This window comes from Barbus barbus (genome assembly GCF_936440315.1).
Source record: "Barbus barbus genome assembly, chromosome: 25".
Lineage (NCBI taxonomy): Eukaryota > Metazoa > Chordata > Actinopteri > Cypriniformes > Cyprinidae > Barbus > Barbus barbus.
This window is the reverse complement of record NC_136753.1, coordinates 9,441,937-9,457,905: the sequence shown is the minus strand read 5'-3', so window position 1 is coordinate 9,457,905 and position 15,969 is coordinate 9,441,937. Positions and strand designations below refer to the sequence as shown.

At 36.1% G+C, this 15,969-nt stretch overlaps 3 protein-coding genes across 3 annotated transcripts in view; 1 reads left to right on the top strand and 2 right to left on the bottom strand.

Moving 5' to 3' along the window:
* Nucleotides 1-2,235: 2,235 nt before the first annotated feature.
* On the top strand, nt 2,236-5,942 carry inha (inhibin subunit alpha). Its single transcript, XM_079377430.1, has 2 exons — nt 2,236-2,796; nt 3,627-5,942. Exons 1-2 carry the CDS (start codon nt 2,487-2,489, stop codon nt 4,358-4,360), a joined length of 1,044 nt encoding a protein of 347 aa, XP_079233556.1. The 5' UTR covers nt 2,236-2,486; the 3' UTR covers nt 4,361-5,942.
* LOC306844963 (gap junction gamma-1 protein-like) lies at nt 4,617-11,345 on the bottom strand. The gene is made up of 3 exons (XM_079377429.1): nt 11,161-11,345; nt 7,750-8,919; nt 4,617-6,667 (listed from the first exon to the last, which is right to left on the bottom strand). The coding sequence occupies exons 2-3, from the start codon at nt 8,891-8,893 to the stop codon at nt 6,654-6,656; spliced, it is 1,158 nt and encodes a 385-aa protein (XP_079233555.1). The 5' UTR covers nt 8,894-8,919; nt 11,161-11,345; the 3' UTR covers nt 4,617-6,653.
* A 1,515-nt stretch (nt 11,346-12,860) lies between these two features.
* LOC306845063 (serine/threonine-protein kinase 11-interacting protein-like) overlaps nt 12,861-15,969 on the bottom strand; it is a 46,958-nt gene continuing 43,849 nt past the window's right edge. Inside the window, exons 25-26 of the mRNA XM_079377616.1 lie at nt 14,125-14,336; nt 12,861-13,998 (exon numbers count right to left, since the gene is read on the bottom strand). Of these exons, the coding sequence (XP_079233742.1) occupies nt 13,870-13,998; nt 14,125-14,336 (341 nt within the window). The 3' untranslated portion in view covers nt 12,861-13,869. The remainder of the gene's footprint in view (nt 13,999-14,124; nt 14,337-15,969) is intronic.

The window sequence follows — 15,969 nt, the reverse complement described above, 5'->3', positions numbered from 1 at the left end:
ATGGTCAGATGAGTCCAAATTTAACATTCTTGTTGGAAATCACGGATGCTGTGTCCTCCGGGCTAAAGAGGAGGGAGACCTTCCAGTGAGTCATCAGCATTCAGTTCAAAAGCCAGGATCTCTGATGGTATGGGGGTGCATAAGTGCATACGGTATGGGCAGCTTGCATGTTTTGGAAGGCACTATGAATACTGAAAGGTGTCTAAGGTTTTAGAGCAACATATGCTCCCCTCCAGACAACGTCTATTTCAGGGAAGGCCTTGTGTATTTCAGCAGGACAATGCAAAACCACATACTGCAGCTATTACAACATCATGGCTTCGTAGTAGAAGAGTCCAGGTGCTGAATTGGCCTGCCTGCAATCCAGCTCTTTCACCTATAGAGAACATTTGGCGCATCATTAAATGAAAAATACGTTAACGATGACCAGCTGGAAACCTATATCAGGCAAGAATGGGACCAAATTCCAACACCAAAACTCCAGAAACTCATAACCTCGATGCCCAGACGTCTTCAAACTGTTTTGAAAAGAAGAGGAGATGCTACACCATGGTAAACATGCCCCTGTCTCAACTATTGTGAGACCTGTAGCAGGTATCAAATTTGAAATGAGCTCATTTTGTGCATAAAATTGTTAAATTTCTCAGTTTAAACATTTATGTTATCTATGTTCTATTGTGAAAAAATAAAATAAAATTGGCTCATGTGATTTGAATTCTTTTAGTTTTAATTTTATTTAAATTTAAAAAACGTCCCAACATTTCCTTAATTCGGGTTGTATATGTGATCAAAAACTAAAAAAAGATATGAACATATTTGATTGGAAACCAGTTACAATTAAGTTAAATTTGTATTTAAATTTAAGAATGAAATCATTTACCTGTTGAGAGTGTGTTGACAGTCTATGCAATTGGATCACTGAATTCAGAAAATCAGTTATGAGGTGCTTTGACAGTTACAGACTTGAAAATCAAAGAGCGGGAATAAAGAACCCTAAACTCTAACGCAAAGAACCGTTTCGGCATAAAAGTGTTCTTCAGAATGCTATGGTTCTAAATAAAACATTACTGCATGTAAAGAACCTTTAAAGAACCATCTTTTTTTAGAGAGTTTCTACATTCTGGTGGTGTATGTGAGGTGGCAAGTGGCTGAACTGATCTTTTATTTAAGAATAGCCGTGCCAAGACGCTAGCAAAGTACAAGACAGAGACATTTGCACAACCAAGGTCAAACATTTGATAATGTATTATCTTGTTTGTTCTTTTCAAGCTTACATTTCATACTGTGGGAAAGCAGGTGTCATACTATAAAAACTGTCAGAAAAATCTTATATAAAGACCTTTAATACGAGCAACAATAAAATGATCAAAAATATATCATCATTACAGCCAATACAGAGCCACTAAATAGCCACACAATTATATAGTTAAAATCTAAAAACCTTGTTTTATTGATTGGCAGGTAAGCAGCGTCATTCTGCTTTCCGGAATGCAGAAGGAAAATTGAACATTTATACTATGAATGTGATGGGGAAAAATGTGTCTCTGGCTGCCTCCGGATGTGATTTACATAAGTGATTAGATCACAAAATGTTTTGGAAGACGTACACTTGAGTACTTGTGAATTTCTTTAAGGCATGGTTCACCCAAACCAGAAAACTCTGTAATTATTGTTCATGCACATGTTGTTCTAAACCTGAATGATTTTTTTTTTTCTGTGGCCCACAAAATAATGCTGATAAAACATTTTGGTCTTCTGACCTCCACTGTGTGAAAAAAGAATTTTAATTTTTTATTTATTTATGTTTCACAGTAATAAGTAAGTCATACAAACAAATTAAATAATGGATCATAGAACAACATGGAGGTGAGTAAATGATGGCAGAATTTTCATTTTTTGAGTCAACTATCCCTTTAAGACCAGGTGTAAACAGAGTCATAGGATGTTTTTAAACCTAATTCAGATCAGAGGTCACCTTTGACTTATAAGGCAAAGTGCAATAACATCACATTCACATAATAAATATTATGGTCTTCTGAATTTAAGATAAGTTAAACACTTCAAGCAGGCTGGAAGAATAAAAGCATGATCAGCTTTTGTGTAAATCTACTTTCTGACCAAAAATCCATTTTAAAAATCCTTCTGTTATACTGTGTCAATTCCCTTCAAGGACAAGGGAATGGGGAAAGAAACCGTCTCGAAGGATTGTAATCTGAAAAGCTGTTTTGTCCTGTCCACACTGTGATAGCATGAACCCAAACAATGGTTGCCATTTGTTGGAGTGTAACAAAAAATAGTCACACACTCTTTCTACCAGACAGATCTGTGAGAGTGTTTGATTCCAGCTCTCTCACTAAACAGCAAATCAAAAAGTGCTTAGAGATTTATTTGAGAACTTGCTGTATTTATCTTTGAAAACCTATGCATGTCACTTTTGTTTTTGAGCCTGCAATTTTCAGTGTCTAATTTTAACCTGAATTTTGAGGATGTTTCCCTCAACCAGCTCTTTGCCTTCATTTGCTTGTGCCCTGATGTTGTGGGCTTTGTTGTCACCTCCACTAGTCCAAGCCTGCCAAGGAGACGAATTACCGCGTGACATGGTGCATGGCTGGCTGAAAAGACGGATCCTTGACAGTTTGGGGATGGATGAGCCTCCTCTGCCAGTGCTTCAGCTGCCAACACAGCAAGCGGTGAACAAAGTTGTGCATCATGTAGCTTCGCGAATGACTAGGGAGACAAAAGTGGAAAGAAGACACCATCAGGAGTCCTCACAAGTCATTCTGTTCCCAAGCTCAGGTGAGGTTGTTTCATGTTCATTAGCTATATGAAAACAATAATGTCTAACATCATGATATTTGGTAAGATTCTCGGCTCCTTGTATGATTATATATTAATTTAGTCATAATATTTTTGAAGAGGAATTCATATATACAATAGCTTTAATATACATATTCTAAAAGCATGCTTTTTTTTCTCAATTAACTCTGTGATTTGATTTGGGTGGAGGGATGGTAGTAGTTTGGCTTAATTATTTATTATTGTTATTTCTTTCAACTTTGCTACTTATAAATATTTGAAAAACATTTGTAAGTAAAATCGAAGTCATGTGTGAAGCAACACAGAAAAGGGGGAAAACAGCTTTGCTTATTAATATGAGTGGTGCAAACAACATTAAGGAACATGTAGAAAAAAAACTGTGTTAAAATGTTGGATATTTTGACATTTTTGTGTCAGGGCAAGGTTAGAATGTAAAATGTCACATGGTGTGACTTTCCAAAAACCTAATGATATTTATGAATTAATGTCAATATGTGTATACTCAAGTTTTAAATGTGGGAGGGAAATATAGTGAAGCCACATGGCATTTTTAGAGTCATTACTGTTGAAAATTGTATAAAGTTTTTCAAAACCATATGACACCAACATGAATTGAAAAAGTACACTTCTAAGAACTTACCACATCTTATGTTTTAAAATATTTATTTATTTATCATGGACACTTGTCATTGACCCACCTAAGGCTGAAATCACTAAATAATTATAATTTTTTTTTAAACAAAGAGGCTATTTTAACAAATGAACAGTTTCAATTGATGTACATTCTGACCTTTCTTATTAACTTTCAGAGTCTACATGCAAAGACATGCCTGATAACTCCTCTGAGGCTGCATCTGGTCACTTTACTTACTACTTTCAGCCCTCTCTGGACAGCCAGGACTCCATCATCACTTCTGCCCACTTCTGGTTCTATGCTGGAGAGACCATTGCTTCTAGCAACATTTCAGCGCCTCTTTTTATCCTCACCCCTTACCATGAGCTGCTCCAAGCATCTGTGAGTCCAGTCAAACGCTGCACTGATGGCTGGACGACCTATAAGTTAGATCTCCATCTCCACGTTGCCATGGCTATAGGCCCTTTCATGCTGCAGGTCCGTTGCCCCTCCTGCAGTTGCTATGATTCAGAAGATAAAACACCCTTTTTGCACCTCCATACCCGTTCAAGCGGCCCCGACCGCTCACGGAGGGCGCCCAAAATTCCTTGGTCACCAGCTGCTATTGAAAAGCTCAGGAGACCTGCTTCTGATGACACAGATTGCAAAAGAGAACAGATAGAAATCTCCTTCGAGGACCTTGGCTGGGACAACTGGATTGTTCATCCTAAAGCCTTCACCTTCTACTACTGCCATGGCAACTGCTCCAGTGCTGAGCGCACTACTACCCTACTTGGCATCAACCAGTGCTGTGCTCCTGTTCCAGAGAGCATGAAGTCTCTCCGTTTCACCACCACCTCAGATGGGGGATACTCATTCAAGTACGAGACCCTGCCCAACATCATACCAGAAGAGTGCAACTGCATCTAACACTGCCGTAGCTTTGTTTTAAGATTATCTGTAGAGTGCGAGCACGCTTTTTTTTAAAAACACAAATCAGCTATTTTAGATAAATGATCAAAGCAAATAATGTGTGCATTAAAACTATGTGAAAGATATATTCTCTGATTGTAAATGTAACTTTATCAAATGCTTAACTTCAGTAACATTACAATTTTGTTAATACACAAACACCAGTTTTCTGTAAAACGCTACTCAGTAAAGTTTATCAAACATAAACAGCATCGAATGAGAACTTTTTGCAGTTTATTTCTTTATGCAAATAAGACAATTTGTACTAAATTAAACAGCCATTTACAGAGAAAAAACATCTTAACCTTGTACACTAAGCTCTTTGAAAAATAATTTTAAAATACTTAAATTGCACATTACCAAGATATCTATGACAATAAAGAACACATTTTTGAAAAATAGACGTGTCATTATTATATAATATTTATCCACTTTTACCCTAATAACAATTGTTCACCCAGGTAGCTAAATGAGATACTGCAGAAAAAAAAGTATATGTAATCTTCCCTACATCAAAACACTATTTAAACACTTTTTGTTTTTAATCTAGGCCATCATTCAAATGTGTTACTAATTGATAATTACTCTCAAAATTATGTTCAGAGGAATACATTAAAGCATAATGTGTTAAATGCTGTTGATTATTTGGCAGATACTTTAAAACAAGCTACAAACTAAATTATTAGCCCAAAACTGCATGTTGGGTTTGCACAAAGGCATAGTGAAAAGGAAATCTGTATTATGACTTAAACGCAGGACTTTTGGCTTCCAAAGTCAGGTTTTTAGCAGTTGTACTATCACACCCTTATAAGACTGTAACATTCTTATTATAATATATAAGGGAAAGGGAAGTGGTGTGTGGCCAAGTATGGTGACCCATACTCAGAATTTGTGCTCTGCATTTAACCCATCCAAGTGTACACACAGTAGTGAACATACACCTAGAGCAGTGTTGGGTGCTACAGGGTCAAATGCTGAAGGTAGGAAACAAAGAACACATTTATTTTTTAAAGAGGCATCAAACAATGTTGTAGGCCACCGATACAATCGTGGATTTGGATTTTTATGTCTAATATCAACATGGTAGCCACTATAAGAAGGTATCCATTAAATACAGGCATTAACAGGTATTTCTAGGCCACTGGCATAAAGGGAGTCATTTAAATACATTTATTCATTTAGCAGATGGTTGTATGCAAAGTGACTAACAAATGAGGTTATAAAAAATCATTTATCAAACAATAATAGTCTTCATCACATATGAGTCTACATTTCAAACATATTTGTCAAAGTACTATTCCTTTGCCAAGATGTAGAACTTTGTGTTAAATATTACTTGGGACACCAATAATGTATACTTTACCGAAGACACAAATAGTGTGCATCTACATAATGGCATTGCAAAATCTGAATTCCAGGTTCCCATAAATCCCATGTAAACCACAGATGTCACATTCAAAGGAATGCAATAGCATGTTGCATAGGATGTTTAACAGGAATACAAAGCATGACATCTTTTAATAAACAATTCAAGCATGTTTATAATTTGGTCAGATGCATGTGTACTGCAATAATTTTATTCAAAATTTCTAAATACAAAATCCTCAAAATGCATATCAACAAGACAAACAGACAACATTTATTGAGCCCTTGCTACTGTTTGAAAAACGTCTTCTCTTAACCTACGATATTTACATACAGGACAATGTTCCAAAAATATTAAGACCCCAAAGGACTGTACTCCAATCAAAAAGTGACATAATATAAAACACAAACACTTCTGTTTTTCAGACGAAGACACACACATTTCATTGTAATAATCTGAACAGGATGATCTGTGAATTTTGGCTAAAGGCTTCAATTAATACTGATTTGATAAAACTGATGGTAATGAACAGCATTTATAAATATATTCACCAACACAGGGAATGGGTCTCTGTTCTCATGCTGTTGTTAAAATACACTATGAGCAAATATAATTGCTTGGTAGAGAAAGGTACAGTAATGTGGATTATAAGAGCTGGTATTTCTCTAGTCTTTAAATTTGGCAGCTATGGTTTTAATACTGTAAGTAATACTTCTTCTGATATGCATTTAGAGGAGCACACAAAATCTTGTCAATAACTGCTCTCCATTATTTGGATCTCAGCCTTGAATTGATCCATTCAATGCCAGATGAACAGGAAATCTTGTCAACGACTGCCCACCAAAATGTACATCTCAGCCTGGAGTTTGAAAGCTGTAAGTCTCTTCAAGCATGACCTTCTATAAAAACAGAAAAGGAAAATATATATTAAATATCAAACAACATCAATCATCAAATAACAAAAAAAGTGCAGAAAAATCACATTAAAACATGGTAATTTACTGTACAACGATGCACTTCAGATCTGACTGGAATTAATGATTTATATCTTATGATATAAATAATTAAATATAGTTTGAATATAACTTATTCACCAGTCAATTTGGCTACTAAACTTTTCAAATTCTATCCATAAAAATATCAGAAATAAACCGGTTTATCAAAGCATAGATTTAAATATATTTATCATAAAGTTATATTTGTATTATTACTATGACTAGCTATTATTTATTATACCGAATCCTACCAGCATTAACATTTTCTGTGACATCTCTTATAAAACAAAATTTATTTAGTTGTAAACTCCAAATATAGCTCACTTCAAAGTGCAAGTTTAATAGCAAACATGCTGAAAACTAGCAGATAGACAGTCAGTTTACAAGGTTATTAGCCATTTCCGCACAAAAGTCATTCTTACTCCCAAGGTGATGGGATTCATCATAATGATGAAATTATGCGGCAATATATCATGTATGCAACCATATGATTTCACAATGATACAATTTCTATGAACTTTGCAGCAGTATATTTACGGCAAATGTTCCTTACTGAAAGCTATGAGTTTACCAGCAGTGTTGCAATAAAGATGCCAGAGGGTGCTTTTGGTGTCTGCATAAGGACACACAAAAAATTTCTTGGATATGCAGCATTTATTGAATGCCTAGTGAGTAAGAGCACGCTGAAAAATGAGTCTCTGGTCTCTTCCCAAGTGTACCGTAGTGCATTGTTTTGCCTAATTCCAGAGGCTCTGATAATGATGATATACAAAGTGAGAAACTTTTTTGCCAGGCATAAAGTTCCAATTGAAATGACTGGATTTCACCCACAAAATTTTGCAGAGCAATGGTAAATGTGACCACATTTTTCCATGATGAATTAATAGTTACCTGCGATGGTTGATTTCCACCCGTGTTTGGTGGGTGTTAATTTCAAATCGTACTTATACAAACGTGATGTGAAAGAAGTGTAGCCCAAAACAAACCTTCTTCCTTGGAGCTGACATAGCCCTCCTGAGCTAGGTTGAGTCGGTTTTGCTCAACAGCAATTCGGTTAGAGTCTGGACCACTGCTGTGTGAAGTTCCTACATCCTCATGGTGGTAGGCCTGGTCCAGATGTCTCATTTTTAGGTGTCTCTGTAGACCAGTGTTGGCATCACCCAATGACTCCCGGCCCGAGTCTCCCAGGAACTCAGCCTTAAGCTTGCCAGTGGAGTCCTTTTTCAGGACAGCGTGATAACCTGGGGGTGCACTGGCAAGGCGGTGACAGATAGTGGATGTGGATGACCTGTGTATGGGGAGCCTCTGAGCCGATCGACTACGAAGACTGTCCCTCACACCACCAATTCCCAGGTGAAGGATTTCCAGCACAGTCAGCGCCAGGCAGAGTATACTGACAACATACATGATGACCAGGAAGATGGTCTTTTCAGTGGGACGCGAGACAAAGCAGTCCACGGTGTGTGGGCATGGGCTTCGGGTGCAAATGTAGGATGGCACAACTTCAAAACCATACAAAACATACTGGCCAAAAAGGAAGGCTATCTCAAAGGCAACGCGAGAGATCAACTGTAGAACATACACCTTCATGAGACCATCTCTCTTGATGCGACGACGACCGTCATGCTTCGCAGACTTCGCATCGGATGCAGGGGCAGACTTGGCTGCAGCTACCGCTTTACTATCCTTTTCAGAGGGCTCAATCTCCTCCAAAATCATGGGAGCTTCATCATCCATTTCGTAAGCCTCGTCATAGTCACGGCTCACACCTCGATGAACCATAGACAGCAGTTTGCGTTTGCGTGGTTGGTATTCATCATCAGCCATTCGAGTGATTTTGTGCATGGCAAAGCCCAGGTACATAATGGATGGTGTGGTGATCAAAATGATTTGAAAAACCCAGAATCGGACATGTGATAGAGGGGCAAATGCATCATAGCATACATTTTCACAACCGGGTTGTGCAGTATTGCATACAAACTTGCTCTGTTCATCTTGATAGATGGTCTCACCGCCTACCACTGTCAGAACAATTCGGAAGATAATGAGGAGTGTAAGCCAGATCTTTCCCACAAATGTGGAATGGTTGGAGATCTCATCGAGCAAGCGTGTCAAGAAGCTCCAACTCATGTTGCCACCAACACAAGAGATCTAATCTGTAGAAGAAAAAAAATAGAGGCATTGAATATGGGACACACAACTTCACAATTAAAAGGTTTCAAGTGTTCTCCCTTTGAGAATCAATGCAGGAACCAACGCATGTCATTAATTACATTTGTTTAATGATGTAGCACTTTATATTATTATTTGACAAGTGCTTCATTCTGTTCTGTGATGAACGTTGGAGCTCCAGCAGGTGTCAAGTGTTCCAATACACACACAAACCTCCGTTACAAGGTTAAGGCTAGAAGGGATACATATGGCGGTACTGGGCATGCGCAGATCAATACAGTGTAATTTTTGTCATACTCTACAACAATAATTACCATTTTCTAATTATTGTAATGGGTAGGTTTAGGGTAGGTGTAGACATGTATAGACAAATTTCATTGTTTGTTTCCGTTCTGAGCGGTTTCCCTTCTAGCCACAACCCATTTACCGAGCTATAGCTTCGGTTTATCTGCATACAATGGTGAACCTCTTAATGGACATCATGTTCAGCCTAAGGGTTAATGACATACAGTATAAGTGCCCAATACGACAGAAAAGTAAAAACATCTGATACAAAACTTCTACTCTTGACAATGCAAAAAACAACAACAAAAAACTAAAGTATACAACATGCCAAGTTAGAAAAGCACTTGCATTCATAAACTTTTAAATCATTTTCAAGAAAAGATTTAACAATCCAAAAGGTTTTAAATTTGTATTTGGGATTTGTCTTCCTGGATGCTGGAAACAGTTTTTCAAAAATGTATATTTTTTACCCAAGGTAATTTACTTAAATTACTTGTCATTATTTAAATGAAATGCATCACCCTATTTTTAATTATTGTATTTATTTATTTCTTGAAGGACACCATACAAGTAAAAAAAAGAAAAAAAAAAATCCATAGTAAGTGGTAAAGACGGTTACAGTATAGTATTCAATTATTGCAGCTCCCCATTCAATTAACCGTTTCCACGAATTTTGGAGTTACAGTTGAAGATATACATTCTTAATGTAGGATTTGTGCAAGTGAGAGCACTTTTATAAAAAATCTTTAGTGTAGTACACCTATTTATGTGCCAACAGAGGAATAGACCAAATTACTTCTAACCCTTAAGGCTTAATATACAAGAAAAAAATTGAGTTCTGCTGCATTAAAAGTGAACCACGGGTTAAGATTTTTAAAACACTTTTCATATATTATTATTAGGACAATGACACAAACATGAGAAAATGACTATTCATGTGTGTTACGTCTTTATGGAAATGTACTGAGTAGCTGCATGCCAACATTAGCAACCTCACCTGTGAGCTGGAGCTTCAAATAGAAGGACAAGTCATAGCAGGTCACTACCTGACATGAACCAAGACTGAGGTTCTGTGGTCCAGAGAAAGCTAGGAGGAGGAGTTGTGAAAAGTCATGGGTGTACTCAGACAATTCACTTTCCATCTCCACTATTGAAACAGTAAAGCTACTAAGTGTTTATTGTATAGTGAGGTGTTAGCACAATACAGTGATTACAGCATTTTATTTAATATCAAATAACATCTATGGTGACAAGTTCTTTCTAGGCTTGTGGTACAGATAGCCCACAGAAGGCAACTGCTTGTAGAAACACAACAGTGCATACTTTGCCACAGTACTCTCTGAATTGACTGTCCCTCATCATCCCACAAAATAAATAAGATATGACACACAATGCAAATTTCAGAAAGAAAACACCATAACATCCCTAAAGTTAAAGCTGAGGGGAACGATCGTTGATTGGTGTCTGACTATTCAAACTTATAAAAGATGACTGAGGTGTTTTTCAACAAGACCTTTAGGGTACAAACACACATGCCAAAGTGGAAAATACAACAACATAAATAACACATATGCAAAAAACAAAAAAAAAACAAAAACAACATGCAATATTCCTAGACAAAAAGATTAAAAATGCTAAAATTATATTGCTAATAATTAAGTGTAAATACGATTGTATAATAATACATTTGATCTTTTTGTGCATGGCAAAGCATAATTACCTCGACAGGTTTTTAGTTAAATTTGATTTATTAATCGATATAATAAAGTTTATTTGGCATACTGAGCTGATTAAACTTTCTTTTAAGTTTTATACGCGACAACTTTGTATTAACGACAACGATAAGAAATCTGAATTCTCAAAAGTCACATGTTGCTCTGGTAAATGCACAGTACCAGTACACCTTAAACAGGTAAGAAACAACAAAAACATTCACATACCTTCGTCTAACAGGTGATTACTGCTGCTGTGCTCAGCTGTTGACAATAGGCTACTTATATGTTTGACTAGCGTGTCACTTGTTTTTCAATTTTCTTCCAACCTCTTTTTTTCCACGTTAAACCATACACTGTTTGGAAGCCACACCACGTGAGCATCCATCCTAAGCAGCGTTTTCACCTCCTCTACACCCACACGCAAGGCCTTTAAACCTGAAACCTGAGCTCAGTCGTTTCCCGACCAAAAAAAAAAAAAAAAAACCACCATTCAGTATCCACCGTCAATATTGACTATAAAATATGTGAGTTATCAGGAATGTCAATATGTAGGCTAATATTTAAGAATGTAAAAAAAAAAAAAAAAAAAAAAAAACATGAAGTGAATTGGCCACGTCTCAAAAGTCGAACTCTCGCTATAAAAATCAACAAATGTAAATAAGTAAATATTCCCCTTATAAAATCAAAGTTAATTTATTAAATAGCCCATAATGAAATAAACTAAATATACATTTTAATAGGTGGCATATCTGCAGATGTCTGTCTCAGTACTTTTTGCCTTAGTTTTTTTTCTGTATATAACCTAAAAAAGTTTGCATTGATGAACATTATTTTTGTATTGATGAACATTACAAAGTACACTTTTAATTCTACTTCCTTTGATTCAAATTGTAATTATGTGTCTTGTTTGCTTCCTCACTTCAAATTAATTTAAACTTCAGGAATTGAATTGGAAGTTAACAGGCATTAAAGATTTTTCCTCTTTCATTTCACTTAAATATTTCAGAGGAGGCATTCCTTCTTGCTCACAAACACAAAATATTGCTTAACATTCAGATGTGAACTATAGGTTTAACATGTCTCTGCAAAGTTTACGGGATGTTGCAGCAGCTGTCCAGTTGTGTGTGTGTTTTAATATACATATACTTATTTAGCATATATCTGATACAGCCCATAATAATGTTGAAGATGACTAATTTGATTGTATTCAATATAACAAGTTAATAATGTGAAGATTTCTAATGTGGAGTCTTTTTTTGTCATAAAATACGCTGCGTAAACTGATTTAATACTTCACAGTCACCAAGCATAGGAAAAGATCACAAGAATAATTGCTGCAACACTGCTAGAACACACAGAAAGAGAAAGTGAGAGAGGAAAAAAAATCTTAGATCCACGTAAAAGCATCAACAATAACAGTACTGGAACAGCTATGCAAATAAATAAATAAATAAGTACAATATATATATATATATATATATATATATATATATATATATACACATATAACGTTAACTTATATAATAAAATAATAATTAATAAAGAAAGAAAGAGACGGAAAGAAAGAAAAAAATTCATCATAACAGACTTGATGACTTTAACAGTGGATGACTTTTTTTTTAAACAAATGTAAACATTGAAAAAAGGATTACTAGTATATGTGTCATAGCACACAATACTCAGCCTAAGACTTTTAATACATCATCTTAGAAAAAGTGAGCTCATACTGAAGTAAAGTTTGGAGAAGGACAAACAGCTGCACAGAAATGCAGCAGAAAACGACTGGCTTGTTTTCGTGGTGAAATAATTGGAAACTGACAAAAAAAAAAAAAAAAAAAATATTAATAACCAACTCACTTATGTGCAACAATCATTCTCAGATCTATCTCTCCTTCTGCCATGTATTGGACATAATGAAAAGCTGTGTAATATTTAAAGAGTTTATTGTGTTTACAAAAATAAAAGTTATGATTTCCCTACTGGAGACCAGTACAAAGATGAATAAATACTCATTAAATACATTTTACATTGAATGGCAATATGCTTTTAACTTTAACAACATGTACTTGTAAAACACATCCATTTCACTATTTTTCAAGCCATTTCAATTATTTAAAGAAATAAAAGTGCAGAACATCAGAGTGACACCAACGACTTGGCACAAAACTGCACATGGTTGTACTAAATTTTCTCTTCACAGCTGTTTGAGATTTCTTTTGCCTGTGACCATTAAGTTTTGACGTGTAATCACTAGCTCCCTTTTTATGCTCTCTGTACAAGTGCTGGAATAGAATATTGGGGGGAAAACAACTATGGTTACACATCACATTTATGAGCTAGATTTATGCTTGTTTTCTTATAAAACAAATAAACACAAAACACTTCAAGTCCAAGTTCATTACGGAGAGTCACGTGTATACAGTTCATATATATCTTCAACAAAGTTTCAAAGAGTGAGAGGGTATTTTAGTTCAGTAGTGTGTCTTAACTAACATTGCATTAACACCACCAACACTCAAGTAAACCTCTTATTCTCCGGTGATCTGCATAACCCAATTATGAACCTTTCTGAGAACACACTGAAAGGCTTTTCACCCTGAGATAAAAATACACCTTCACTTCCACATTCATACCATCCACAGAAACCTATTTACAAATAAACTGTTTGTGCATGCATAGATATGTATTATAAGGTGTGTTGGTGTTGGTTGGTGACAAAGCCAAAAAGGCACTATACACCGCTTTGTTACGGCACAATTAGTATATAGAGGAGACATGAGCACAACCAAGAGAAGATAATAATGGAATTTGGGGCTTAGATGAAGACAAACAGTCCATATTTACACAAAGACAGTAATACAGATTAAAAGAAGGTTTAGGCAGGAATCTTCATGATGTAAGGTAGGCGCTTTTCTTTAACACTGTGGCTAGTGGTTACTGCTTGATAGTAGTCAGTTTGACCCCAAACATGGTTTCCCACTGATTTGTGATCCAGTTGACCAGGTCTTGTACCAGCTCTTCATCTTCAGTATGTAAAGACCATGTCTTTTCTTTCTTGGCCATCTGTCAAAAACAAACAGCAAAACCGCCATTTATTCTACCCATATAGTAGCCATACGTTACATCCAGACAATTGGGCTTGGTTTCTCTATGGTTTAGTAGAGAACATGTGAAGATGTACCCACACACCTCATCATAAAGTTTTAGGTCCACCTGGCATGGATCTGATGAAAACAGATGAATGGAACTGACACAACTGATTGGCTGAGTTTCCTGAACGGTCACCTGCCCACTGCTCATTTGGCCCTCAGGTTGGCTCTTGCTCCATTGGTGGTCTTCATCAAGGAGAAAAAGCATTTCTTTGGTGGCTAGTACACTCACAGAAGCCAAAGAGCCATCAACTGTAAGAAAAAATAAAGACCATGTAAAATAATTTTGTCCTTACAAAAACCTTGAGAATGGAAGATTTGGCCCTTTAGCAGTTGAGGTGTAAAACGTTTAGCATAAAAAGTAACTCATGTAGAAATACAGAATACAGTTACTGAGCTGAAGCCAGTTGAGCTTCAGCTCAGCTCAATAGGCATTTATCAGAGCGAATATGATAATCTGATTTAACGGATCAACTCATATGGGTAGTTTACAAATAAAAACTGGACTGTGTCCTACGGTGTGACAGCAAAAATGCAGAAAAAAAAAAAAATAAAAAAAATAACTTTACATACAAATAACATGAGAAAAATGTAGCTTCATTCTTAGAGTTACAAATAGCATGAGAGAGGTTTATCTTCAATGTTAGAAGTTATTTATTTATTTATTTTTTTTACATTTTTCCGTCACACCATAGGACACATCGATACGTCAACTACCCATATACATAGAGCATATTAAATATGGTAAATGGAGGCTCAAAGTGCTTGCTTGATGTGCAAGAACCATTTTTTTTTCCATGTTACTTAAGTACATTCGAGTTCCCGCACTAACCTATGAAGTTTGTTCTAGAGACAATTCTTTAGATGCTTCTTTTTAATGATCTGTTGCATTAATAATGTTGAACATGGCAGCGAATGTGCACTGTAATAGTCAGACATCCTTCTCTCACGGATATAATGTATTCAAGCAAAGGTAAATTAATTGAAAAATCAATTAAAATTAATAAAAAAAAACAAATCGCACAACTGAAATTTTTATAAATATATAAATATTTACTTAAATTATAAATAATTATTATAATCTTACTGTAAGGGTATGGCAAGGAAAGAGTTTTAAACCGTACATTTTTATATACTTGCTTTTAACAGCATGCATATATTGTTGCTGCAATTGCCAAGACACAGCGAGACGCCATTCTTTTATGGAAAATACAAACGCATCAGATGCATTTCACCAACAACAGTACAGGCACAAATCATAGCACAGCTCCGCTCACTGACCACCCACAGAGATAAAAAAAGAACATCTTGCAGGAAAGAGAACAAAATGTCTGTTTGTGATATTAAATGTTCTTTGTGTTTATTCATCAAAATCTTCTGTGTATGTTAGGGTTAATGAGCTTTTTGGCAGGCGCACACAACTGAAAGCACAAACGACTATATGAAACAGTTTGTGAGTGGGAGAAAAGGGCATGAGTGATGTTTCAGGATGTTCTTGTTTTTTTAAGATCATTGCAAGATTGGCTGGGTTTGGTCTCACCAGCTGAATGCTTATCACGCCACAAGTCTAGCCTGCTGTGAGCCCTTTCAATGGGGGTGGGTGTTCTGGGGAGAGTCAGCCTGCCAGCAAGGTACTGGGACTCTTGAAAGCTGATCCAGGCGCTCACAGTTGGATGATTCTCTCAAGAAGAATAAGATAAATCTGTTTTCTGTGACTCTCCCTCCTTGCGTCAAGTCATCAAAGTTTGGTTCCAAGGATAACAGCAGGATACTAACAAAAGCAAGCGCTGATACATACACCTTTGTGTCCTCGTGTTAACATGGGCAGCACTATTTCCCACAGTTAGCTGATGAAAGTGTGTATGAATCATTAAAGAACTGTAAC